Source organism: Phascolarctos cinereus, unplaced genomic scaffold (assembly GCF_003287225.1).
Source record: "Phascolarctos cinereus isolate Bilbo 61053 unplaced genomic scaffold, phaCin_HiC Scaffold_4;HRSCAF=312, whole genome shotgun sequence".
In the NCBI taxonomy this organism is placed as follows: Eukaryota; Metazoa; Chordata; class Mammalia; order Diprotodontia; family Phascolarctidae; genus Phascolarctos; species Phascolarctos cinereus.
Genome location: NW_027555847.1, coordinates 694671511 through 694697911, shown reverse-complemented (window position 1 = coordinate 694697911; position 26401 = coordinate 694671511). Strand labels below are relative to the sequence as shown.

The window sequence follows — 26401 nt, the reverse complement described above, 5'->3', positions numbered from 1 at the left end:
CACTGGGCGCACTCGGGGCTGGCTGAGGCCGCCGCCATTGCTGATGGTGATTCATCTTAGGGACCGGGCTGGGGGGGGGGGGCGCGCGCGTGTGTGGAAGCGGGCCTGGGACTCTTGGCCTTGGGACCTCGGAGAATGAAGGATGCCAGATGACCGCCATCCATCCTCCTCGGCTCCATGCATCTGTCCCCTCCAGCCTTTCCTGCTGGCACCCTCAAGGCCAGTGAGGCTAGGGGAGGTGCAGAAGAGGAAGCTGGACCCTGGGCAGTTAACCCCCAAATTTCCGTCATTAGTGGCAGGGAGCCCTCCAAGTCAAATCCTGGTATTGTGACAAGGGTCCCCACAGGAGAGCCCGGGCATGGAGCCAGGGAAGGGAGGAAGTATTCATATGGTGCCTACTAAGTGCCAGGCACTGGGCTAAGGGCTTTATAAACATCAGCTCATTCGATGTTCACAGCGACCCCAACAAGCTCTTTCACAACCAAACGAGCGCTTTCCTGCCATCCTACACCAGGCGGGTGGCGTGCCAACAGAACGTGTGACCTCCAGCTAAGGCTTGGGAGCCACCTCCAAGCTCGATGCCACCCCAACTCACGCTACTCTCTGAGAACACCAGACCCGTGCCACAGGGTGATCAATTCCCATGGAACCTCCATAATGGAGATCAAACCGACAGGTCGCCCTTTATCTTAGAGAAGCAGGATGACGGCGGTGACTCAGCCGCCCTCACAGGAAGCCCGCACTGAGTTGCTCTTCCTGTTTTGGGGAGGGGTCCGCATTCATTTCTGCCCTCGAGGAGATGACAAGCCAGGCTAAGATCACACTGGCCTGTGGCTTTATGCCCTGCTCTCCACCAGCATCAAGGCCTGGCCTCATCAGGGACCCTGGTCACCGTGATAATAACCGACCTAGAAATCACCTTGATGCTCACCAAGCCGCCGACACCTACCAAAGCCTCGTAACCATGTTTGTGAAACAGCTCTTACGTGCATCATTATCCCCACTTTACAGACGAAGAAACTGAGACTTAAGACCAATTAAGTGACTTTGCCACGCAGCCAGTAAATGTCAGAAGGGGAATGATGATAATAATGACATTCACGTAGTGACTCAGCCACTGCGGGGCATTTGCCTCCGAGACAGGATGTGAACCCTAACACTGACACCCATCCCCCACACTAAGATGCCCCTTCTATCTTAATACAGTATATGTATTTGTATATTTGTGTATATATAAAAATATACACACATGTCTATTATATATTATGTACATCATCATATAATAGATATTATGTACAACATCTATGGTGATCCCTTCCATGTTGTGACTTTCTCCGCTGAGGTTTTGCTATATCGCAGGTTGGCATAAAAATTAAAATGGGAATTTTGGGGGGTTTTGCAGGAGCCATAGGCCAAACGACAAGGCCAGCAGAAGACACAGAAAAAATTTAGAAACTCAGAAACACATAAAATATATGTTTAACATTAACGTATTTTAATTCTTAATAATTTAATAAATTAAATTTAATAATAATAATAATAATAATAATAATAATAATAATAATAATAAATTTAATATAATAATTCAAACTTCTCTAGTATGAAGGGAGGGCCAAAACATTTTAGGTGGATTTTCCAGACTGTGGGGGTACCATGCGCCTAACCCCCACGATGTTTTTTTTCTAAATTTAATTTTATAATTATGTCTATGTGAACATATAGATGGATACCAGGTGACCCAAGTTCTGGAAGGCCACCCCCTCGCCTCTAATCTCCCCATCATTCAGAGCTTACCGCCGAGGCTCCCCTCCTCCGTGAAGCTTCCCTAGACGCAGCCTGTCCGCCCAACCTAATAGCGACCCTTCCTTCCCCGAGCTCCTACTGCACTTCCTGTCTGATCCTTGTCCCTGGCCATCTTTGCATAGGTAGATGAAAGCCACTATCACAGAATGTCAGCACAGAACAGGGACCCTTTAATCCAACCTGTATTTGAACAGAAATCTCCCTCTACAAAGGTGGGTCGGGGAGCTATTTTTTTCACTTCGCTAACAGGTCCCCTTACTTCTCCTCAAACAAGACACTCCATTTCCCACCTCCACACCTTTGCACTGGCTGTTCTCCACACCCGGAACTCTCTTCCTCCTCTTCTCCGTTTCCTGGCTTCTCTCAAATCCCAGCTAAAAGCCCACTCTCTACCCGAGGCCTTTACCAACCTCCCTTAATGGTGGCCCCTTCCCCCGCTGACCATCTCCCTGTGGACGCCTTGTCAGTCCGTGGCTGTCTGCACGTCACCTCCTAATTAGACAGTAAGCTCCTGGAGGGCAGGGGGTGCCTTTCCTGGCATCCTCTGAGCTTAGCCCAGCGTCTAGTACATAGCAGGCCTTAATAAATGTCGACGGACTGATTGATAGGTACTTAATAACTGCTTACTGACTGACTCTGGCCTCTGCCTCAATAGCATTAAGGCCATCTAGACAGTGGCCTTGGGTTCGAATCCTGACTCCGTGACAGGGTATTTGGCAAATCCTGCAACCCCTATGGGCCGGAGTTTGCTCTTGGTAAAACCCTGCTGCCGCATGAGGTGACCCCCGAGGTTCCTGCAGCACCAGACGGACTGCACTAAGTCTTTCTTAATCCAGGCTTAGCCTCCTCATCCTGCCCATGGTTTCTCATGGGAATCACAGCTCTAAAGCTGGGGGGGAGCTGAGGGGCCAGCTTTTTTAATATTTTACAGATAAGGAAACTGAGGCCCCGAGGGAACCTCAGCACACTGATGGGGGGCGGGGGGGGGAGTCCTGCCTGCCCTGTTGTGACTCGGCCAGTCCGGTGCCCTAGAAGGGCTAGCGTGATTGGTCAGCTCCCCCCAGGGGCCCCTCGGGCACTCTGGGTGGCCAAGCAGCCGGGTCAGGCTCCACAGGACAGTGGCGGCAGCTCCAGGATGCTCCAAGGCCCTAGGGCTCCAGGCACCACTTCCCTGCTTCATCTTTCTCTTTTCAGCTGCATTTGATTTTTCCACTAATATACTTACTATCCAAGTTAATTTTCTCTCGTGTCCTTCCATCCCAAGCATGAGGCTACAACTTAAGTTCATGGAGGGACTTTCCCCGTGGCTACAGATGGTTCATATCAGAGCCATGGCTGGCGCCCCGGCTGCCCCAAATTTAGAGACCTGAGACCTTCTCACCATGGGGGCCCAGCGGGGACCGTGCCCGATACCTGGGGGGTGGGGACACAAGGATGGAAGAAGGGCCCAGACAGAGGGGAAAGGAGGAGAGGTGTGGGAGAAGAAAAAGAGGGAGGAGGAAAGACAAGAGGGAGAAAGAAGAGAGAGCTACAAAAGGAGAGAGGAAAGACTCGGAAGGAGAAGAAAGGCTGAGAGAGAAGGAGAGATGGAGGAGGGCGGGCGGGCTGAGAAGAACCCTGGTGGGAGACAGACAGAGAGGGGCTGGGGAGGAAAGGGACTCCTCATGCTCTGCCCCGGGAAGAGTCCGGGAGCCGAGGGACCACGCGTCCAGGGAACGATGGAGGAAGTGGCAAGGCAGGGCCGTCTGACCCAGCATCCGTAGGCGCCGCCACACTGACTCTTTCACCGGACACTACAACGCCCCCCACAGGCCCCACATCCAGACCTCGCATGAGAGACCCAACGCCATCTGACCCTAAGCCGACATGGCATGAGACGGCACTGAATCTGGAGCCAGAGCGGCTGGGTTCAGATCTCACCTCCACTACCTTTGTAACCTGGGGCAGGTCACGCCCTGCCTCACTGCCTCGGTTTCCTTAAACGTAAAGTTAGGGGGTCAAACTAGTGGTCTCTGAGGTCCCTAACACCTCCGCTCAGCTCCCCTACCTGCATGGCCTCAAGGAAGGTCCTCCACCCTGAGCCTCAGTTACCTCTTCTGTAAAAAGGAGCTGGACTAGTAGACGGATGGCCAAAGCCTCTCCTGGCTCTCATGCTTCGGGGTCCGCCAAACCCCCGTCCCGCCTCTTGGGATCTTCTCCCTCCCCAACTCTCCCTCCCATGCCCTCTGTGAATCACGTCCTACTAACCCAGCACATAACTTGCTCTGCAGGAGACCGTCTGCATGTCGTCACCTCCATCAGACTGGGGCTCTTCGAGGATGATGTTTTCACCTATCTTTGTATCCCTAGCACTTAGCATACCGTAAGTACTTAATAAATGCTTCTTGACTGCACCCTTCTTCACTTAAAGGAAAATTATGTTTCTCTACATTCAAGGAGCACAGTGCACACCTTCCAGGTATTCTAGGCTTTTGCTCCCTCTATTGCCTCAGCTGGGAATAATGGGAGAGAGGAAAGAGCACTACTGACTGTGGAGTCAGAGGATGTGAGTTCAAATCCTGCCTCCTCCACTCGCCACCATGTGATCTTGGCCAAGCTCTTACTTTGCTTGGACCACAACTTAGTCATTTATGAAATGTAAGGGTTGGAATGGATCACGAGATCAAATTTTGAAAATGGAAGAAGCCCAGAGATCATCTAATTGCACATCAGGAAACCAAGGACAAGGCAAAATGATTTCCTAAGGATGCAAAGGTCAGGAGGCAGGACTTGAATCCAGGTGGGCTGACTCCAGAGACGACATTCTGTGCTTCATACCAAAGTCCTAGGACTGGTAAACAGTAAGGGAACAGCATGAAGACCCTGCCCAGAAGAAGTCTGCTAGGGCCAGAAGGGCAGAGCTCTTCTATGGGCCCTACAGACCCCAAATCTAACGCCTCGATTCCAGGCCTAGCCTCAGCTCCAATCTGACACCTCTCCTTGACAGGATCATGGCAGGAGATGCGGATCGACTCTACTACCTGAGCAGGACACGCAGGCGGGTGTTCACAAATGCCACCCCCGATGCAGAAGCACTGCCATCGGGCGCTGGTCTGCCCAAGGTGGCTCAATGCCCCACTCTCCAAGGCAACCGGGATACAACAGCACCCTGTCCACGTGCCCCCCTCAACCCTGCCCAGCCTCACACACCACCAGAAGAGTTACAGTCAGACCCACAGGTTTCCTAAAAACCAAGAGAGATTAATTCCCTCACACACACACGCACGCACTCCTCCAGGAGCAGCCCCATAATTATATCTCAGCGTAACACAACAGGCCACCAAGACGGGCCCTGCAGTTTATTACACTGTCACCGGGGCCAAGAGAAGGAATTACAGCCCAGTAATTCAGCTCCCAGGTATCTCTCCACATTTGTCCATATTTATGAAATGGGCCAGATGGAGAAGGCTGATGCACCGCTCTCAGAAAATCATTCCAGGTTGTGTGCATAAATCTCTACCCCCTCCGGCCTTCAGCCAAACCAGCTCATCTCTCTTTGGGCCAGACGTCTGGGGGAGGCGAGTGAGGGCAGGGGAGAGCGTTCCAGCTCACGCTAGGATGCCCAGAAACCCTCCGCTTCCCTCCTTCCTGATTTAGGGGAGAGCAAGAGGCATGACCTGTAATTTCTCAATATGAGCTCAGCTCCACCTCCCAATCCCTAGGCCCATGAGATGCTTCAGAGAAAATTAAGTTGGGAGAAAAAAAAAAGAGGTAACCTACAGCAAAGCTCTGCTACTTTGCTGCCTGGCCTCAGGAAGGAGGACTAGGACCAGGGTAGGAGGTACAAGGAAGTAGATTTGATGATTAGGGCCGGGCTCTCCCCGTCCCTGCAGGCCTTCAGGAAAAGCCAAGATAACCCATTCCTGGGGATGTGGCACAGGGATTCTTGGTGATTGGTACCAGCTGGACTAGAAGATCTTTGAGGTGCCCCTGGGCCCCAAAAAGTGGACAGTGACCTGAGTGGGCCTGACGACTCCAACCAGGTAGAAGAAGAATGTTTTCTCTTGCTTTGTGTCCCCAACAACTTAGCACAGTGCCTGGCATACTGTACGTGCCTATTAAACGCTTGCGAACTGGTAGTACTGAGCCCACTGGGGCAGCTAGGCGGCACAGTGGATAGAGCACCAGCACTTGAGTCAGGAAGACCTGAGTTTAAATCCGGTCTCAGACCAAGCACTTGACACTTAATAGCTGTGTGACCCTGGGCAAGTCACTTAATCCCAAATGCCTCGTTTAAAAAAAAAATTAGATAGTACTGAGCCCACATTTTAAGGATGAGCACCCGAGGGCTAAGGCAGGAGGTTAAGGGACTGGCCCCTGGTCACAGAGAGCCAGGATTCCCCCTGGGGCCCCTGAGCCCAGCCTCGGGCTCCTGCCTGGGGGGTTCTGTGCCCCACAATCTTCCTTCCCTCCACACAAACCCGACAAAGGGGAAGGAGCTGAGGGAGTGGGCAGCCAGCTCTGCAGCACTGGCCACCTAATCGCATCCACACCCCATGAGCAGACCCTGCCACAGCCCTGCCTCCCCAGCTGACAAAGGCTCCCTCTCCTTTTCTCCTTCTAATGGCAAGCAGGCTTCATTCTTCGCTGCAGCTGCTGCTGGAGGCATCGGACAATAAGAAAGGAGATTAATGGTTGCAAAGTACAGGCCCTTAGGCTTCACAGAGACTTAATTCTTTCATCCGGCTTCACAGAAGCAGAGCTGACTCATATTTTAAATCACAGAGACCCGCTTTCCCCACTCCGCCCGCTGCAATGGTGGCCTGCTCTCCCCTCATTCCAACCCCAACCCTCGGCTTCCTTGCTGCCCCCCAGGCTGGCTGGACATGGAGGCAGGGTTGGTGAAGGCCAGAAGGGGGGGTCACCCAGGACCACAATGGACAGAGACTCACACTCAGGAGTCAGGAAGACCAGGGTTCAAATCCTGTCTGATACTTACTGTCACCCTGGGCAAGTCACTTATTTCTTTGTGCCTCAATTTCTCCATCTGTAAAATGTGGGGTTGAAATACAGACCCCCTGGCCTCTAAGGATCCCACCAGCTCTGTGTCGAGGGTCCTCTGTATGAGCCTCTCTGCATGAGACTGGGCAAACCACGCCACCCTCCTACCCACATTTTCTACTCTGTAAAAGGAAGGGGGTGGCCCTGAAGAGAACCCTTCCAGCGGTTCCAACCCTATGATCCTAAGAATGGATCCCGGGGAAGACCCACAGCCATGACCTTTCTGTGTGTCTCAAGTGCAAAGCACAGTGCATAGCACACAGTAGGCACTGCTATATAAATACTCATTCCCTTCTCTTCCCCTGGCACTTAATAGGTGCTTAATAAATATTTGTTGACTGATTGCCAGACTGAAATTCAATAGCACCAGGGTTGGGGACAGGAAGGTGGCCTCTCTGAGTCAGTGTTCTCATTCTTTTCATGGCAGGAAGGCAGGGAGGGAGGGAGGAGAAAGGAAGGAAGGAAGGAAGGAAGGAAGGAAGGAAGGAAGGAAGGAAGGAAGGAAGGAAGGAAGGAAGGAAGGAAGGAAGGAAGGAAGGAAGGAAGGAAGGAAGGAAGGAAGGAGGGAGGGAGGGAGGGAGAGAAGGAGGGAGAGAAGGAAGGGGGGAAGGAAGGGGGGAAGGAAGGAGGGAAGAAGGAGGGAGGGAGGGAGGAGAGAGGGAGGAACGAGGGAGGGAGGAAGGAGGGAAGGAGGAAATGTTCCCAGCACAGCCGATGGAGATAATGCACCCACCCCCTAGGAGGTCACTGGTTATCCAAAGCCATTTCCCCTTGGCATTCAGAAGGGCCCCAGGCATGTTCTTCGAGCCATGGTTACACCTCCCTAATTCCATCTGGCTCGGGTGAACATCACAATGTCACAGCATCTGCATTAGCGCAGCACACACTAACATGGGAGGGGAGGGGCCCATAGTGGCCCAGAGGAGCCAGCAAGACCTGACTCTGGAGCCGGTGGGCCGTGAGACCCTGGCCAAGTCGCCTAACTGTTCCTTGGCCTGGACAGCTCAAGACTGCCGAGTTATTGAAGAAATGCCCACCTGCGCTGGGGAGGGGGATGTCCACACTGAGAGTTCCCTTAGCCGCTGAAATCTCCTCCGAGCCAAAAACCAAGCCAGCATCCTACATGTGCGCCCCGGAGAACTGGCAATATCTGACTAAACAAATCCAGCAGGATGCAGGGGAAAGGCCTGTCTCCCCGGGCCAGTGGCAGGGTCAAGCGTCCGGCTCTGTCTGCCCAGCCCCACACCACCGACTGGAAGAGAGACACTCCACCAGATACTGCAGCCTGGCCAGTGCTGGCCTCTAGGCTGTCTGCCGTCCGCCCTCTGGGCCAGGCCAAGCTTACAGCAACTGAGACAAAAAAGATGGGAAAAGATGCTCCCCGCCCTCAAGGAGCTTACTGTCGCCCCACTATGTGCCCAGGACACTGATACAAAGCTGGGGAGGGGCACATACATGATAATAACTGGGGGGCGGGGGGAATCAATGCCTGGCACTCAGGAGGCGCCTAATCAATGTTTACCGACAGAGTGACCAGTGTCTAAACTGTGCTGGGCGGGGGAAAGGTGCATCCCAGGCCTGGAGTAACAGTCGAGAACGGGAGCTTTATAAACCTGTACTGCTGGACACACAGAGATGCGTGTCAGAGGGCAGATCTGAACTCAGGTCCTCAGTGCTTTCTGCTGATGGACAATAAAACTGAAAAGGGAGGTGGGAGGTGAGGGGTGGAGGGTCTGCACCAGAAAGGGCCGAGCGACAACACAGCTGGTCAGAGGCCAGAGGACCTGCTCCTATCTCCATTTAGCATAGACAGACCATCTGCAGAGATCCCGGCTCCCTCCAGGGAGACTGGCCCCGTCTCTGCTCTGAGCTCAGACCACGAGGTGAGGCGGGGACTGGGCAGTCAGGCTTCCTCTGGGCAGCACCCACCTCTGGGTGGGCAGACCCTGAGGGGGACAAAGAATCCCTCTGTTTCCTGCCAAACCTGGAATCCAACTGGAGGCATCCTTAGGGATCACTTCCTCCCTCTCCAGCCTTCGGGCAGGTCACTCACACAGGGAGGTGAACCCAGACAAGTGGATCTCTGGACCTCCAAGGAAGGAAAATTATCTCTACCCCCTCTGACGCCACGGTCAATGGGCTACCCTGACATCTGACCACGAGCTTCAACAGACCTCAAACCAAGGCCCTTCTCTGTCCTCAGACGTGGAGGCACCCCCTTCCACCAACAGTGGGCTCGCCAAAATACTCCTGAACTGGGAGTCTGCAGGTGAGTCCAGGGAAGGTCTCTACCTCAGGGTCCCGGATGGGCTAGACAGCCCCCAAAGCGTTGACTGACTCACCACTTTTTTAGGGAGAGAAGCCAACCGGACCAGGAGGTGGTGAAGTAATCATCACCAGAATTAACATTTACACAGCTCTTTACAAATACGATCTCATCTGAGCCTCCCTAAGACCTGGGGAGGTAGATATTGCTTTTATCTCCATTTTACAGATGCAGAAACTGAGACTGAGGTGACACCTGCGGTCACTGCCATTGAGGGGAGCTGGCCAGGGAAAACCTTTCACACAGGGACAGACGATGGAGAGACTGGTCCAAGTCCGGGCCACAGCAGCTCCATCGGCCCAGATGTCCGGAAGGAGAACTAAGGGGGGCTGGTTTGGGGGATCTGGGGGTAGGGAAGCTTCTTCTAAGGCACCGTAGCAAGACACCCGGTCCATGGGCGGCTGTGTCCCTAGTGACAAACTGGTTTCAGCACCGGGCCTTGAGGACAGGCCTCTGGGCACAGGGCAGGGATCAGGGAGCCCCGACTTGGGGTGTCTCCTACCTGGCTCTTCCCACGCCGCCTGTAACTGCGTCTCACGAGGCTCTTGTAGTTTTCATTCTTCTTGGTCAGGTAGTAGTAGAGAACACACTCGGCCACGGTCTGCACAGGAGAGAGAAGGGTCATCAGTCTCTGCCGTTCCCAGGTCTCCGAGGGATGGGGGGAGGGGCTCCCTGCAGGGTCACACAGAGTCCGGCTCTAGTGCAACCCTTCACACCCACACCCCAATCTCAGCTGCTTTCTCTACTTCCACATAAGCACAACCAAACACAGATCCCTGGAGCCCCTTGAGGGGCTAGGATTCTGTAACCTGATAGGGGCACTAAGAGATAGGGGTTTTGGGGAGGGGGCTTATGGATGCCAAACTCAGCAGCCAGGATGCCCCCCCAAAAAAATCCACCCCCAGCCTCCCTTAAAAGCCTCTAACAGCTCTATTTTCCATGAATTCTGCTAAGCTCTTCAAGGACACATTTATAATTTCAGCCTGGATCTCCTCCTGGGGTAAGGAATTCCATTAACTTTGCTCCCCACTGTGGAAAGTAATAATTCTTTTATCACCAAATAATATTCCTTTATGGCCAAGCTCTGACGCTGTGCCTTTCTATCTTCGCAGGGAGCCCCCTCCTCCAAGTAGGTCGAGATTTGAAAAACAACCCTCGGCTCACTTAGCCTCATTCTCCTTGGGCAAACGCCCTCCCAGGCCTTGGTTTTTAAGGCGTTGTTTACCCAGCAGACTGGAGGCTCCCAGAGGGCAGGGCCCAGCTGGGCCCACAGGAGGTGCTTCGTTTTCAGCAGTTCTGCTCAGTCTGGCCCACCCTGGAGCAGTCCCGACCCAGTGATGCCCCTGCTGAACCCCCAGAACGTGAGCCCTGGGAGAGCAGGGACTCCTTGGTCCCTGGAACAGGGCTTTGGGAAGCAGCTAGAGATGGGCTGGGGCTCCACTTGGTTCCCATTTTGTGCATGTTTAGCGTATCAACCTCAGGGTGTCAGACACGGGGCCAGAGGGGACACTGGAGACCACCGAGGAAGCCGAGGCAGCCACAAGACTGCAGGCTCCACGCGGGCAGGAACTGCTTCATTCTAGCCTCCTCCGGGCCTGGCCCACGGCAGGCGCTTTGACTGGTGTGCTTGGGCAAAGGGCAGAGTGGCAGCTGGCCCCGATGCTTGGGGGGCAAAGAGCAGAGGCCTTTCACTATGGCCTTTTAACTCTCAGCCATGATGCATGTTTAGGGCCAGGAGAAGTCTGGCTATGTGATTCCAATGGGCCACCTCCCTCCACTAGCAGGGGGAGAGGCCAAAGATAGGCCCTGCCCTCATGGAGCTGCCAGTCTGATACAGAGACGGTGCACAGACAACTCTGCGCAAACAGACACCAGACAGGATAAACTGAGATTATCCACAGAGGGATTAAAGGGGGTTGGGAAAGGCTTCCTGTAAAGGGGAGTCAGGGAATCCAGGCAAGCCAAGAAGCAGAGGGGACAGTGAGAATTCAGGCATGGGGGAACAGCCAGGAGGCCAGTGTCGCTGGACGTAAGAGTACATGGGGCTTCCAGCAGACACGAAAGGCGGGTGGGGAGGGGCAGGGCTCTGAATGTCAGACACAGGACTTAGTATTTGAGCAGACTCATTCTGACTGGCAATAGTCTGGGAGAGCTCCCTGGGAGCACTGACGTTAAGTGACTTGCTCAGGCTCAGAGGCAGAACTCGAACCCGGATCCTGCTGCCCTTCTCTGGACCACACTGCCTCTCACTGACTTAATGACAACAGTACTGCCACAGATCGAAGCAGACTGTCTTCACTTGTTTTTTCTTTCTCATGGTTTTTCCCTTTTGTTCTATTTCTTCTTTCACAACATGACTAATGTGGAAATATGTTTACGTGATTGCACATATACAACCTACATCAGACTGCCCGCTGTTTTGGGGAGGGAGGAGGATGAAAAATCTGAAACTCAAAATCTTACAAAAACGAGTGCTGAAAGCTATCTTTTTATGTAATTGGAAAAATAAAATACTACTCACTAAAACAAACCCCAAAACTAGCATTGCCAATAACTCTCGTATTCACTTGTGGCTCAAAGCCTTTTCCCAACACAAATTCACAGATGAGGGGACCAAGGCACAACGAGCTTTGGTCCAGGCCCCAGAGATGGCGAGCAGAGAGTCTACAATGGCAGCTGACACCCGGGGGGGGGGGGCGCCTTGGTCCAGAGCAGCCGGTCCAACCCGCCGTCTTCCACATGAGGAAACTGAGGCCCAGAGACAGAGGAGCCTGGCCAAGATCACACAGACAGTACAGAGACTAGGCAGGATCTGAACCTAGGCCCTCTGACTCCTCCACTCCCAAGCCAGGGCTCCTTCTCACGGTACATGAGGCTCAAACTCAGGATCTCATGTTTGGTTTGGGTGTCTGCGTATGTGTGTATGTATTGTGTGTGTACTTGTGGTATGTGTGTCTGTGTGTGTGCACACGGCATATGTATTGTATGTATGGGTGTGTTTGCAGTACTTGTCTGTGTGTACTGTGTATATACTATCTGTGTGTGTGTGTGTGTGTATCTATCTGTGTTGTGTCTGCACCTGTATGTTGGTGGGGGTCTGTGTGTGCACATGGTGTGTAACATGTATGTGTGTCTGGTATGTGTGTACTGTATATGTACTATGTGTGTGTCTGTTTAGAGATGTTGTGTGCTGTGTCTGCATCTGTCCGTATGTTGTGTGTTTATAGTGTATATGTGCATCTGGGTATATGTCTGTGTGTGTGCGCGCACGCGTCTGTGTGTGTGATGGGTGGGTATCTGGGTGAATGCGTGCTGTGCACTCTCTGGCACACAGCCTCTGCTGGGGCACCCTGGAGGAGGGGGCTTGGTCTAGGCCCACAGGTTTCCTCCCCTCTGCCGCAGGGCTCTCTAGGCCTGCACCCCCTTGCCCAAGCTCACGACAGAAGCCCCGGCTTCGGTCTGGGGGAGGTGACCGAGCCTCCCCGCCTCAGAGGGGATGCTGGGGAGCTCCCTTGGGGGCTCAGGAATCAAGGCTGTCCCCTTGTGTCCCCAGGGGTTTGCATATGACAGAGGTAGCCAGGGGGCAACAGGACATAAGCCTGTTGGACCTAGAATTCAAATCCTGCCCCGGCACTTAGGTGTGTGACCTTGGACAAGTCACAGAATGACTTCCTGCCTCAGTGTCCTCCTCTGAAACAATGGGATAGTAAAATCCCAGCTCCACAGTGTTTGTGGCGAGGGTCAAGCGAGATCACCTGCACTTGGCACCTGTGGAGCAGGCCAGAAACACCAGGTGTCACTCCAGAACAATAGGGTGGCCTGGCTGCCGGCAGCTGGGGGCCGGGGGGGGGGGGGGGGGGGCCTGCTCCCTCCTCCACCCCGGGGCAAGGAAAGAATGTGCCGTGCTAAGGAGGGGCCTCTCCTGAGAACCCCATCTTTTCCAGGCAAAGCCACGGGCAGGAGGGTGGGTGGGCACAGCTGACGGGGCCAGGGGTGCTGAGCAGGGGCCCCCTCACCTTTCTCTCGAGGAATGAAGCAATGAGGCCGAAATTCTTGGGGTGCTGCATGAACCTAGGAGAGAAAAGGAGACGGGGTGAGAGAGAGGAGGGGGTGGCAGCTGTACCAGCTGCCCCAGGCTCCTGGAAGTTAAGCCTAAGGGGGTTTGGGTGTGGCTAGGGCAGGCTGGGGGTGGGGGCCAGCGAGAAAGGGTGTTCCTTCCAGTGACTCACTGCCTCTTCAGCTGGTTTGAACAAATACCATTTGTTTGTCCTGCTAAAACAGCTTCCAGGAAAGATGAGAGCCTTGTTTTTTTTTTTCAGCCAATCTGTTCTTTTTTCCCCTTTTGCCCTTTTTTTCTGCTACTGTTGATCTGAGGAAGCTTGGGGAAAGGGAGGAGGAGGGAGGTGACAACCCCCCCCTCCCCGGAGGCACCTGACCCAGCTGGGGAGGGGTGTGGGCCAGCTAGCAGCCGGGGGCCACAGGAGGATCAAAAGGAGAAGGCCCCGATTCCTGGGGCCCAAACTGAAGAGCCAGCCTCTCCCGCTGCTCCAGAGGAAATGGAGATGGGATCTCTCCTGTGTGCGGTGGACACACTGCCCAGGGAGGACTGTGAGGCCCCGCAGAGGGGCTGGGGCACTGTCCGGACTGTGCCCTCCCTCCCTCTGCCCCTCCTGCAGAGAAACTAAGGCTTGGAGGGGCCAGGGAGAGGTGCCCCCCCCACACCCGTACCCATGGAACCTTTCCTGGTTCTCCCAGCTGGAAGTGACCCTGAGCCCAGAACGTCGTCAATATTCTATTTACACACAGACCTTGTCCACCACGATCCCCTCCCCACCCCCAGTGCAGATCGAGCTTTCTGAGACCAAGGACTGCTCCAGCTCTGCATGGCCCACGGTCAGGGGGCCAGATTTCCCCAACTCTTCTGCAATTTAAGTCTTAGCCTGGGGCACTGGAAGGTTCAGTGACTTCCCCAGGGTCTCACAGCCAACAGTATGCGGCAGGCAGGACGCACTCCACTTGGCCATCCTGCCTCCCACATGAGCAGGTCCTTACATACGGAGGCTAGACTAAGGACTAGGGCCTCAACTTCCCCAGGCTCCTCTAGCTCCCATCTGTGACCCCACTAAGGGAATTATGCCCAACGTTTTTGCAGCTAGAAACCTCAATTCTTCCCCATTGTCTCCCAGATCTTCCTCCTCCCGAGTGAGGATCTGGCTCTCACTCTGGTCCTCCCCCTGCTCCATGGACACAGGTTGTGCCTGAACCCCCACAGACTGGCTACTGCATGCAGGCAGGAGCCAAGCCTCAGCCGCCCTCACTCCCTCTTACTCTCCCTGCCCTGCCCAGGCTCCCTACCTGACCAGATCTGTCTCTGGCCCCTCCTGGCTGCTTCATGCCCTCTCTCCTCTGCTTCTGCCTCTCACTCTTTTCTTCTCTCTCTCTCTCCTTCTTCCTTTCATTTTCTCCCTTTTCTCCTTTCTCTGCCCTCTCTCCCATTCTCCCACTCAAGGCCGAGCACCTGCCCCACGCATTGCCCACCATGGCCAGCCTGAGGCTACCCAGCCCAGCTCCTTGCAAGGGACTTTGCCAGAGCCAAGGTAGGACCCTCAGTGCAGTGGCCAGTCGGCCCCGAAGGCAGTTCCCGGTCCTCTCCCAGGAGAGGGGCGTGTGGCCCCACACGCCTCCTCACTGAAGGAGCACAAGATAAGGACGGGGCACCATGGCTCCCTACCCCAACTCAACCCGTCGTGACCAAGTCACCCCCTTCCCTGATTCCTCCGAGTGCTCGTGCCCATTCCTCCCAAACCAGCTTGGACTGAACTACCTTGCGTGTGGTTGCATGTACTCACGTTGTATCTGTGCTGTCAGTAACTTATGTAAGGTACCTGCCTGACACAGCGCCGGGCAAATAGTAGGTGCTTAATAAATATGCATGGAACCTTCAGGGTAAGGATCGTTTCATTTTTTGCACTTATATCCCCAGCACCTAGTGGTTAGCACACAGGTGCTAAATAAACGTATACTGAATCAATGAATGTAAGCCCCTTCAAAGGTAAGGATAGTTTCAACCTCTGCACTGGTACCCCAGCACATAGTGCCTGGCACACAGTAGGGGCTTAATGTCTGCTGACTGACTGAAGTCAGGAATAAGAAACCACCCTCCTCTTGTCCTTAATGCTTGTGTCCAAGGCCAGACGTCCCCTCCCGCAGCCCGATCGTGCCCACAAACACAACCCAGTGTTGTGAAGCGCTGAATGTCCTAATATGGTGGCAAGAGCCCTGACTCCAGAGTCAGAGGACCCAGGTTCAAATCCCACCCCCAGAAGCCTTGAATGACTTTGGGGAAGGCACCTGACTCAGTTTCCCCAGCTACAAAATGGGGAGGTTGGCCTCAATGGCTCCCGAGTTTCCTTCCAGCTCCAGGGATGCCAGACAGAGAGCCCTGCCTCTCTTCCGGCTGTGTGACCTCGGGCAGATCACTCACCCTCTCTGAGGCTCAGCTTCCTCCCCTTTAAAATGAGGCTAATGATAGCGCCACGTGAGGACCAGACAGCATCACACATGCAGGCCTTGGAGACTCCGCGAATGTCAGCACTTTCGTTACTTTCCTTACTACTGCCACCACCACCATCCTGCGGGCTGACGTCCAAAAGGGAAGCATTTACACTTCCAGGGATGTCGTATCTGTGGGAAGTGCGGTGATGGGCCTTGACCTGTCCGTATGACGTCCAAAAATGTCTGCAGGGCTGTGCTCAGAGTCAGGCCTCACTAAGTGTCTACTGAATGAAGGAAGGAAATCTGAAACCATGGAAACATGGCTTTTTTTTTTTAATGGAAATCTGGAGTGGGGTGAGTGAAATACAGCCGCTACCAAGTCACTCGGTTTAGATGCATAAAAACGCATTACGGAGCATGGGGCTGCTGGTAATATTAAGTCTTCTTGGATACAGTAACAGAGGACATCCGGGGTGCTGCAGGGCTGGCAGAGTGCTCCCATCCTCTCCTCCCTGTTATCTGCCATAATGTGGGAAGCAGGGGAGGGCGGCAGGCCCACGTCCCAGAGACACAAAGTAACTTGGCCCGAGGTCACGCAGGCAGGAAATGCCAAGGGCAGGATTTGAACCCAGGTCTCCCAGACTTGATTTTCAGTTTTCTATCTTTTACCCTCTATTTACTAAGCGAGGTAATAATCCTTTCCCACCTCCCTCCTTAATTCACCAGCCCACTCCCCACAGGGGCTCCTCCAAGGCCTTTCATCCCTCCCCTCACCCTCTCACATCCCCCTGATGCCTCCCCCACCACCCAGCTGCTCCTTCTCCCCCTTCTCCTGGCCAAGGCCCAAGGGACCCCCTTTGCAGTCATCTTCTCCCCTTGCTAGCCCCCTCTGGCATCCCTACGCTCACTAGCCTTCAGTCTGTCCCTGACTCTGGCCCCATCCCTGCCACCTACAAGCATGCCTGTGTCTCCCCCATTCTCCCCAGAGTCCCACTTCCACGACTCCACAGTCCTCGCCTGTCTCCTGCTTTTTGTGGCTAAAGTCCTAGAGGAAGCTGTCTACACTGGTGCCCACACTTCCCTTCTTTGGCTTAACTCTTTGCAGCCCAGCTTCCAACCGCATCCTGCTTTCACTGCCTCACCCCACGTCCCTTCCTCGGCCTCCGGGCCCCCTCTTCTCCCCAGCAGACTCCCCTTCTCCACCGGCCAGGTCCCTCCTGGGCCGTATTCCCTTCTCTCTCTACACGGTTTCCTGGGTGACCACATCAGTCCCCGAGATTCCGATTCTCCTCCGCGCTGTCCAGCCCTAACCTCTCTCGTGACCTCTAGTCTCACGGAGCTCCTTCCTTCCCCAAACCCTCCTCTCTTCCTAACCATCCTCCCGGCTTCCTGTGGTGTCTCCCACCTCGGACAGGAAGCTCCCTGAGGGCAGGGACCATCTCTTGCCTTTCTTTGCATCCCTAGCACTTAGCACAGTGTCTAGCACACAGTAGCGGTTTAATAAATGTTTGTTGGCTGAGTTGCTAGTATACCACACTGGTATAGCAGAAGAAAGCATGATGGCTGATGGGGAAAAAAAAAACAACAGAAAATTTCAGGGGAGCTTTTTTGAGGAGAATGGGGAAGGTGTGTGGGGGGGAGGAATAAAACCAAAATATTCCTCAGAAGACCCCCCTCACCTGCCCCCCACCCAGGGAAATCCCAGAGAATCCCTTGGCCCCCCGCTGTGTCCCCTCCCTCTGCACTTTAATTCTGGCTTCTGCTGAGATTCTGAGATCTGGGGAGCCCATCACATAAGCTGTTTTGGAGGGGACAGCGGCCAGCCACCGAGAGACAGGGCAGTAGGCCCTGGGGGAAGGAGGACCCCAGAGTCTTACAGAGAAGCTGACTGGAAGGGCTCCCCGGCTGGCCCGTGGGCTCTCCGACTGCCAACAGCCCCGCGTCCCATACGCCGGGCCGGAGCTAAGCCTCCACGCGCTTCACTCCAATTTTGCTATACCTGGCATTTGATGCCTCAACCCAGACTGACCTAAACTTGGAGCCAAAATGAGTCCGAAGACTGGGAAGTACAGTAAGAGTACCGGAGGGCGCTCGGCAGCAATCCTGTAACTGCCTCACCTAGAGAGCGAGCCCACAAGCACCTATGAAGCTCCTACTACGTGCCAGACACGGCACTGAGCCCAGTGCACACAGGCAGGAAAAAACACCATCCTGCTCAGCCACAGCTGTCGGGCTCAGGATCCTAGCACCCTTGGAGGCCATTTTACAGAGGAGGAAACTGAGGCCCACAGAGGATCCAACGTCTCACAGGATTTGAACACAGGTTCCATGACTCTAGGCTTGGTGCTCTTTCCCCAGTACCATGCCTACCCATTTTCTGGATGGCCCAGAGAGGTGAAGGGGCTCGCCAGGGTCACACAGGACTCACAGGTCTCATGCCTCCAAACCCACGCTCTTCCTGCGGGCCAAGCTGCCCAGAGGAGACCACTAGGAAGGAAAAGTCCGCTCTCTATACACAGCGGCCTTGGGGACTGTCACCGGCAGAGAAGGCCAACCTGCTCTGGGAGAGGAGCTGTCCTGACCCCGGGGGGTTCCCTATTCCTCTTTCCTTTGCTGCTGACAACCTCCCCCAAACACTGATTTCACCAGCTTGCCCCAAGGGCTCCTGCGCCTCATCCAATCATGTCAGAACTCCGAGGCCAGGGAGGCAGGAAGAGCCGAGTTTAAATTCCACCTCAGACACTTCCTAGCTGCTCTGCCTCTGTCTGTCTCAGTCTGCCCCTCTGTGAAATGGGGGTGACAGAGCACCTCCTTCCCAGGGCTGCTGAAGAGAGAGCCGAGGCCGCCCGCTGCCAGGCCCCGCACTCACTTTTCCCGGAAGGTGTCCTTCTCCTGCTCGCTCCACATGTTCATCACCTGCCGGTCCTTGTAGACCTTCATGGGGTCGTCCATGAGGCCGTTCATGTTGATGAACTTGATACGCTGCTGGTCAGCATCGTACAGCATTGGGGGGATCACGGCCAGCTGGCGCATCTGCTTCTCCAGATTCTAGGGGGCAGAGAGAGAAGCAGGCTCAGAGACGGAGGGGAGAGAGGCAGAGGCAGACCGCAGCGGGGGCTGCGGGGGCGGAGGTAAACAGAGAAGGCTCGGGGGTGGTGGGGAGAGGCCCAGGCAGAGAGGGAAAGGAAAGGAAGGGGGAGAGTCAGGTAAGAGCAGCGGGGACACAGAGAAAGAGAAACAGAGGAAAGGCTCAAACAGAGCCAGAAGGAAGGAGGGAAGGCAGACAGGGAGAGAGAAGAGAAGAGGGGAAGGGTGGAGAGGACAGAGGGAAGGAAAGAGGTGAAGACAGAAACGGAGGCAGAGACACAGAGACAGGGAAGAGATGGAGAGGGAGAGAGGAGGAGAGCCGGCTGAGAGACGCGAGAGCACACGAGTGAGCAGCAGAGACCCGGGGAGCCACGGGGACACAGATGTTCAGATGGGAAGGGGAACGCCCCCAAAAGCAGGAGAGAGCAGGAAGGTCATAACACTAAAAAGCTTGCTAGCTGTGCTGGGCTGAGGATTTAGGGGCCGGCCCCAGACAGGTTTATTGTGGGTGGGCTCATAAATTAAGGGGGAAAGAAGCTGCCGCCTTATCTCTGTCAGGAGGGAAACGATCAATCTTCCATCTGGAGAGGCCAGGGATGTAAAGCAGCCCCCGGGAGCCAGGCTGGCCTGGAGTGCCCCGACCCGCTGACCACCCAGGCTCTGGGCCGGCACATCTGGACACCGCAAGTGCGCCGTGGGGGCCGTCTGCTCTGCCACCCCCAAACCCAACGGCAGAACTGTTTGGGAGGCTGTGTCCTACTCCTGGCCCCGTCCTGGCCCAGTCTCCCGTCCCAGAACTCCCTGCATTCCCCTCCACTCCCTGAGCTTCCTTCCAGACCTGCTGTGCCCAGGTGCTTGTGACCACAGCAGAAACTGCTGAGGCCTCTCAGGTTTTTATTTATGTCTAATTATCTCCTCTGATAGAATGGAAGCCCCCTGAGGGCGGGAGCTTTTTTTGCTTTTGCAATCTGGGGCCTGGCACATAGCAGGGGACCAATAAAGAATGTTGTGTCCACGGTCAGAGTGAGGCAGACCCCTTTGGCAATCTGCTGATGTTTTCTCTAAATCATGCTTTTAAGGTGCTATGTAAATGCTCTTTGATATTATCATCATTATCATGTGTACACAAATTAAATACTTAGGATTACAAAGGAAAACAATTATTCTGAAATAGAGATTTCCCATCCAAGTTCATGGACCCCTTGGGGGACCCTGGGCCCTGTGGTAACACCTGCTCTGGGAGAATGCGACTGCTCCTGGCGGGTGGCAACGGCTTCGTTTTTGTCTGCATAGCCACAGTGCCTAGAACCGTGCCTTGCCCGTAGGAGGTGTCTCATGAAGGTTCCCCTTCCCTGAAGGCCCCGGTCCCACAGGCTCAGGGCCAAGGGTGATGGACAAAGGCCTGGGGACAGAGAGAGTGCCTGGGTTTTCCTGCATCTTTCTCACAAAGGGCTGTACAAAGGCTGTACCATCTAGGGCTCTTTTCTTTGGGGAAGGGCTATCTCGAGGAGCCTCGCAGACGCTGCCTTCCCTAACCCCGAGAGGATCAGCCGACCAAGAAGCGGTGCTGGGCCCCGGACTCAAGACAACAGTAGCCGCAAGAAGACAGGAAAGGGGAGAGAGGACAGACCGAGGCTGCGCCTCACCTCTTGTTCCGAGAGCCCATCGATGATTTCCGATACTTCGTGCTCACTCCGGGCCGCGGACATGGACAGGCCACTGCCTCTCTGTCCTACCCTGCTGGGAAAGTGTACAGGGACACACTGAGGAACAGACGTTTTTCCCACAATGGGAATCACCCTCCTGTCTGCATGGTGGCTGCAGAAGACCCACAACTTCCTCCAGAGGGAAGGTTGGCTGTGACCAGAGAGGAAGGGGAGGTGGCCTGGAGAGGATGCAGCTTTCCAAAGCCACAGTCAAGGCGAAGGATAGGCCAGGGAACCAGCTGAAACGGCAGCCCTTCCCCTTGTGGATAACCAGAACTGGCCTGACTTCAGGCCTGAAGTCCCCTCTTGGCAACATTTCTTCACTCAAAGCCAGGCCAGGATACCTGCCCACCACCTGACAAGGCAGCTAGCACGCCCCTCCCCCAGAGCCTTCTCTTCTCCAGGACTAAAATCCACAGTTCCTTCAACTGGCCCACACAGAGCATCAATGCCCCTGGCCATCCCAAGCCCCTCCAACTTATTACTGCCCTTCCTGCAGAGTGATGCCCAGAATTAAGCGTGACAGAAGCCAGCAGGCCGTCCACCTCCGCCTTATCCCTGGAAGCTCCGAGGCCTCTCAGAAGGTCGCCCAAGGCGGCATGAGCAGTCGGGGATGTAACATCACACTGCTAACTCTTACTCAGTTCAAAGTCCACTAAGACCCCCAGATCTTTTTTCAGACCGTCATCTAAGCAGGCCTCCCCCAACTTGTGCGTGTGTGCACGCCTACGTGGAAAACTTCCCATTTCTCTCTCCTGAATTTCATGTTATTAGAGTGAGTCCAACATCTCAACAGCCTCTTGAGATCCTAATGAAGACTGACCGTGCTGGCCATCCCCACGCCCCAGCTTTACATCACCGGCGATTCTGATTGACCTACTATCTGGGGCTCCATGCATACCACCAATTTTAAAAACTGTTAAACAGCATGGGGCCAAGCACAGATCCCTAAGGCACTCCATGGCAGACCTCCATCCCATTCGACAAGAAACCACTAACAAGAGAGGCTGATTAGCCAATTCCCTTCCATCTCTCCACAAGAACAGCAGAGGGTATCTGCTCAACCATGGGCCTCCAATCTGGGTAAATGACTGGACCCTCTGGACCAACCCAGGAAGCTTCTACGTCATGGGCAGGACTTGACCCCAGGTCTTCCTGGCTCTAAGCTTTCCTTTTCTATTTCCACCATGACCCCAAAAGAGGCAAGGCAGGCATCATGATCACCCTCTGACAGGTGGGGAAACTGAGGCCCAGAGGGGCCAAGCAGATGCTGCTCCTCTCGACCTAAGTGGCCTCCCCCCAACTGGGCTTTGGTTGCCTCATCACTAAAAGGTTGGAGACAGTGCTGGACCTTCAGAGTCAGGAAGACCCTAGGAGTGATGCCGGCCTTAGGCACTGACTTCACTCCCCTGTGCCTCAGTGTCCCTCCTGGGTGAAATGAGGAGACTGTACAGGAGGCCCCCAAAGTTTCTCACAGTCCTCTGAGCCCAGCAGGCGCCTTGTGCTTACTGAGCTGGTCCGGGAGAGACCAGGCCCAGCTCCTGAGCAGCAAGCAAAGCTCGGGGACGGGGGGGAATGGATGAACCTGAGGCAGGGTTCTCCATCCCATGTCTCCACCTCCCAGGAGCTGGCCCGCACCCCCCAAGTACTGGCCTCACCAGGCCCCCTCTCGGCTCACCTCTGCATCCGCTCCTGGAGCTCCCTCTGCTTGCGGATCTCGGGGAACTGCTTCTCATAGTACTCCCGCACCTTGCTCTCCTTGGCACGCCGACGCGGGTTGTTCTCAATGCGCTCCACCTTCTTCTCCCAGGCTTCCATCAGCTGGTCATAGCGCTGGCAAAACTTCTGTTCCTGGAAGGGCCGGGGCCGAGAGAGAGGGCGGGGGGCTTCTGAGCAAGTAGTCCTGGGCCCAGGCGTCCAGCCCCCTGCCCTCGCCAGTGCCAGTCCCAGCTACCCTCAGGAATAGCCCACACACGTATGTGCACACGCACGCATACCACACACACATGCGTACACACACCACCCACACATGCACATCACACCACACACACGCTCACGCACATACAACTCATTTCTCCTATGACATCTCTGTGAAATAGCAGCATGAGGATGGGGAGCGTTGGCCTGTTTGTGAGGTTCAGAGAAGATAATGAACACGCTCACGCACATACAACTCATTTCTCCTATGACATCTCTGTGAAATAGCAGCATGAGGATGGGGAGCGTTGGCCTGTTTGTGAGGTTCAGAGAAGATAATGAACACAAAGTGCTTTGGACAACCTCAAGTGCTGGGAAATGCCGGCTATCGCCTCTCTCCCTCCCCATTTGGCCTCTGTCTGACCCCCCCCCCAGGCCTCATTCCATCACTCAGCCGGCTTTCTCCGACACCCCAGGGAGGTTTCCTCGCCTAGCACACGGATTCCCAGACGTGCCAACTCCCACTTCCCAGGACTGCTGGGGACGTCAAGGGACCCTCTGCCTTCCAGGGAAAGTCTGGCTCCCAAGGCCGGCCCAGCAGAGGCAGGGAAAGAAAGGGTAGAGCCTTTCCTGCCCAGGTCCAGCCTGTGGTCATTAGTGTGTGACCCTGTGACCAACGTACAAGAAGATACCTGTGTCACCAGGGTCCTACCAAGCTGGGGCGACTAGAAACCTGGGTTTCCCTCACTGCTGGGAAGCCAAGCTTATCCAGCCGGGCTACATAGAAAAGCTCTGCTTTGAGCTCTCGGTCTGTGTGGCCGCAATCCCAGAGACCCCAGAGCCAGAGTGGACTTCCTTCAGTGCCCGAAGACACCAGCCCCCACTAGAACAGGCCAGCCCGCCTCCACCTGAAGACCTCCGACGAGGGACGCCCGCCACTCCTCCAGCTTAAGTGGTCCAGGAGAGGTCATTAAAACAACTCCTGAATCCCGAAGGTGGAACTGGGGGAGCCTGAGCACTCCACTTAGCCAGAGTAAGTGCATAACACGAGCTTTCCCATTCTTTCTGGGGGGGGGGGAGAGATCAACAGGGAGCCGTGCCCTCCCCTTAGATCATCCCCAATGTGTGCAGCCTCTGTCTGCCCTGTCCATGGTGGCTTGTACGCTCTCTCTCCTCCGTCAGGCCGTGAGGTTCTTGAGAACACAGGCTCCTTTCTGTCTGTTTTTGTATCCTCAGAGCCCAGCACAGGTGCAGACACACAGCAGGTGCTTAATAAATGCTTGCTGACTTGAGAGAGTCATGTTCACAGATCTGAGTTTGAGGGGCCCCAAGGCTATGTGGTCCAACCTTCCCATATTACAGGGGAGGAAGAGAGGCCATAAAACCCAGGGGCACAGCTTCATTTTCGTTTTCAAGCTAAATTTTATTTTATTTTCAAGGGAATACATGTCTCTTTCCCCGCCCATGCCCCCCTGCCCTCTGCACCTGCAATAAAAACAAGCTTAGGTAGTCAGGGTATGCTGCCTTTGTCTTCTTGGCCTTGCTGACTAGCTAGTGCTCCAATGCCCTCAATGTGCTCAAAGGGGTCCAGAGTGGGATCTGACTTGGGACCTTCTGACTGGGTTGGCTGCCCCACAATTCACTCCAATTCCCTACATTTATCCCTGTATTTAGGGTGGGGGGGATCCTAAGACAAGAAGAGAAAGTTGGGGCAGCTGGTGGTGCAGTGGATAGAGCTCCAGCCTTGGAGTCAGGAGTTCAAATCCAACCTCAGACACTTGACACTTACTAGCTGTGTGACCCTAGGGGGAAGGGGGGAAGGGGGGGAGGGGGAGGAAGACGAAGAAGAGGAGGAAGAGGAAGAAGAGGAAAACGAGGAAGATGAGGAGGAGGAGAAAGTCAAAAGCCTGTGCACCGCTGGGGAGCAGTAGGCACCTACTGTCAGCCTTAGGAAGAACTGTGGACTACGCATTCTTGGGGGAGGTGGCTGTTATTTACATAATGATTTAGGGTTTACAAAGTGCTCCCAACACAGGCTCCATCTGACTCTCACCACAGCTCTGGGAAGTGGGTATTTCTTGTCATCCACATCTTTACAGACAGGGACACTGAGGCTTAGACAGCGGTAGGGACTAGCCCAGGAGCAGAGAAAATGCCGCAGTCAAACTCGGAGTGTTTCCACCTTCCAAGGAGCCTCTGGTCTGATGGGAGATGAGAAGGGCCTCGGGTCTCCAGACCCAAGGAGATCCGTTCTGATGAGATGGGGAAGCCCCCAATTTGACAAGGGAGACAAATAGCTAAGAAAAGCCTTGAAGGGTGGGGTCTGTCCCTCTGGGATACCCCGGCCTGACACCACACTGGACACACTGCTGAGTCCACGAGGCCGAGAAGAGGCTCCAAGAAGCCTGACCCGAGCTGAGAGGCTGGGCATTGCTCAGCAGACCAGTGACTAACCCAGTTTAACAGGACACTCTCTCTTCCTCTGAAAACTCTGCGGTTCCTGGTTCTTGGGACTTTCCCTTGGGGAGTGGCGCCACTGGCCCAGAGAGGAAGAGGAAGGAAAGTTCTGAAACCCAGAGGGGCAGAAAAAGAAAACCCCCAAAGCCAGGGGGACGGAAGGAAGCCTGTGTCTTTGGGCCTGGCACCCCTGGAGGAAAAAGCAGGGGGATGGAAGGCAGGCGTGCACAGATCCCCCTTCCACACTCGGGAGAAGTGGGGGTAAAGGAAGCCTGTTCTGGATTCTCCCATTACCAGCTAGCTGGGGGCCCTCGGGGAGGAGGAGGAAGACGAGGTTCCCTGGGACGCCCCAGACCCAAAGCCCTGCCTGGTCCCCTTCCTCCTGACTCCCGAGGGCTGCCTGGGAAGTGCCGCCATGTACCCCCACCCAGCCGTCTGAGCATGACTCATAGGGTAACCTCTGACAGTCTCTAACCCAAGACTTCTAGGGATCTGAGCCATTTCTTCCCTCCTTTCAGGGTTCAGATGCACTAAATTAAACAATATTCAGCTCCAACCTGCCCCCAAGTCCTCCTGTATCTCAAGATCTCAAGAGACAGATTGTGGGCCCTCATGCCTAGTGGTGGGAGCAACTGTTGGCACAGCCACCCAACCCCAGAAAATGAGAACCTGCAGGGACATTGAGGAGGGCTGACTCCTTCCACCATTTGCCCAAAACAGCACAGAGAGATGGCCGAGGGATAAAAATAATACCTGACATTTATGTAACACAAAACATTTGCCTACATTCTCATGGGAACCTCACAAGGACCCTGTGAGGTGGAGGCTGTCAATGTCCCCATTTTGCAGAGGAGGAAACTGAGGTACAAAGAAATGAAGGTCTCGAGATGAGTAAATGTCAGAGGCAGGATTTGAATGCAGGTCCTTCTGACTCAGTGTCCCAGCTTTCTGCTCACTATTCACAGCACCATTATAGAAGGTAAATAATGACTGGAAAGAACACGGGATGTGGGGCCAGAAGACTACGGTTCGAATTTCAATTCTGTGGAGCACTACCTGTGTGACCTTGGAAAATGCACTTCACCTTTTGTGGTGAAACGAGCTCACCATTGTTTTCACATCAGTAAAATGGGGGAAATGTCAAAGGTTCCTTCCAGTTCTAAATTTATGATGCTGTGATCTGGAAAATATACCCCACAGTCTTCCCATTTCCAAGCCAGACTCTGCAGGCTAGGAAGAGACAGGCCTCCAGGCAACCAAGGATCCAGGCTTCCCATCAAATGCCTGCTAGGTGTTGGGTAGGAGAGGCACAGGGTACCTACTATGTGTGGGGTATGAGAGGCACAGTGTGCCTACTATGTGCTGGGCATGAGAGACAGAGTGCCTACTATGTCCCAGCATGAGAGATGCAGGGTGCCTATGTGCTAGGCACGAGTGCTACAAAGTGCCTACTATGTACTAGGCATGAGAGACAGAGTGCCTGTGTGCTGGCACAAGAGATACACAGAGTGCCTACTATGTGCTGGCATGAAAGGCACAGGGTGCCTACTATGTTCCGGCACAAGAGATA

The 26401-nt window shown here is 54.6% G+C and overlaps 1 protein-coding gene across 1 annotated transcript in view; it reads right to left on the bottom strand.

Moving 5' to 3' along the window:
* Positions 1 to 26401, bottom strand: part of NCOR2 (nuclear receptor corepressor 2) — a 361555-nt gene that overhangs the window by 134912 nt on the left and 200242 nt on the right. Inside the window, 5 exon segments of the mRNA XM_078154258.1 lie at positions 9672 to 9770; positions 13186 to 13240; positions 18534 to 18712; positions 20398 to 20488; positions 22136 to 22308. Of these exon segments, the coding sequence (XP_078010384.1) occupies positions 9672 to 9770; positions 13186 to 13240; positions 18534 to 18712; positions 20398 to 20488; positions 22136 to 22308 (597 nt within the window).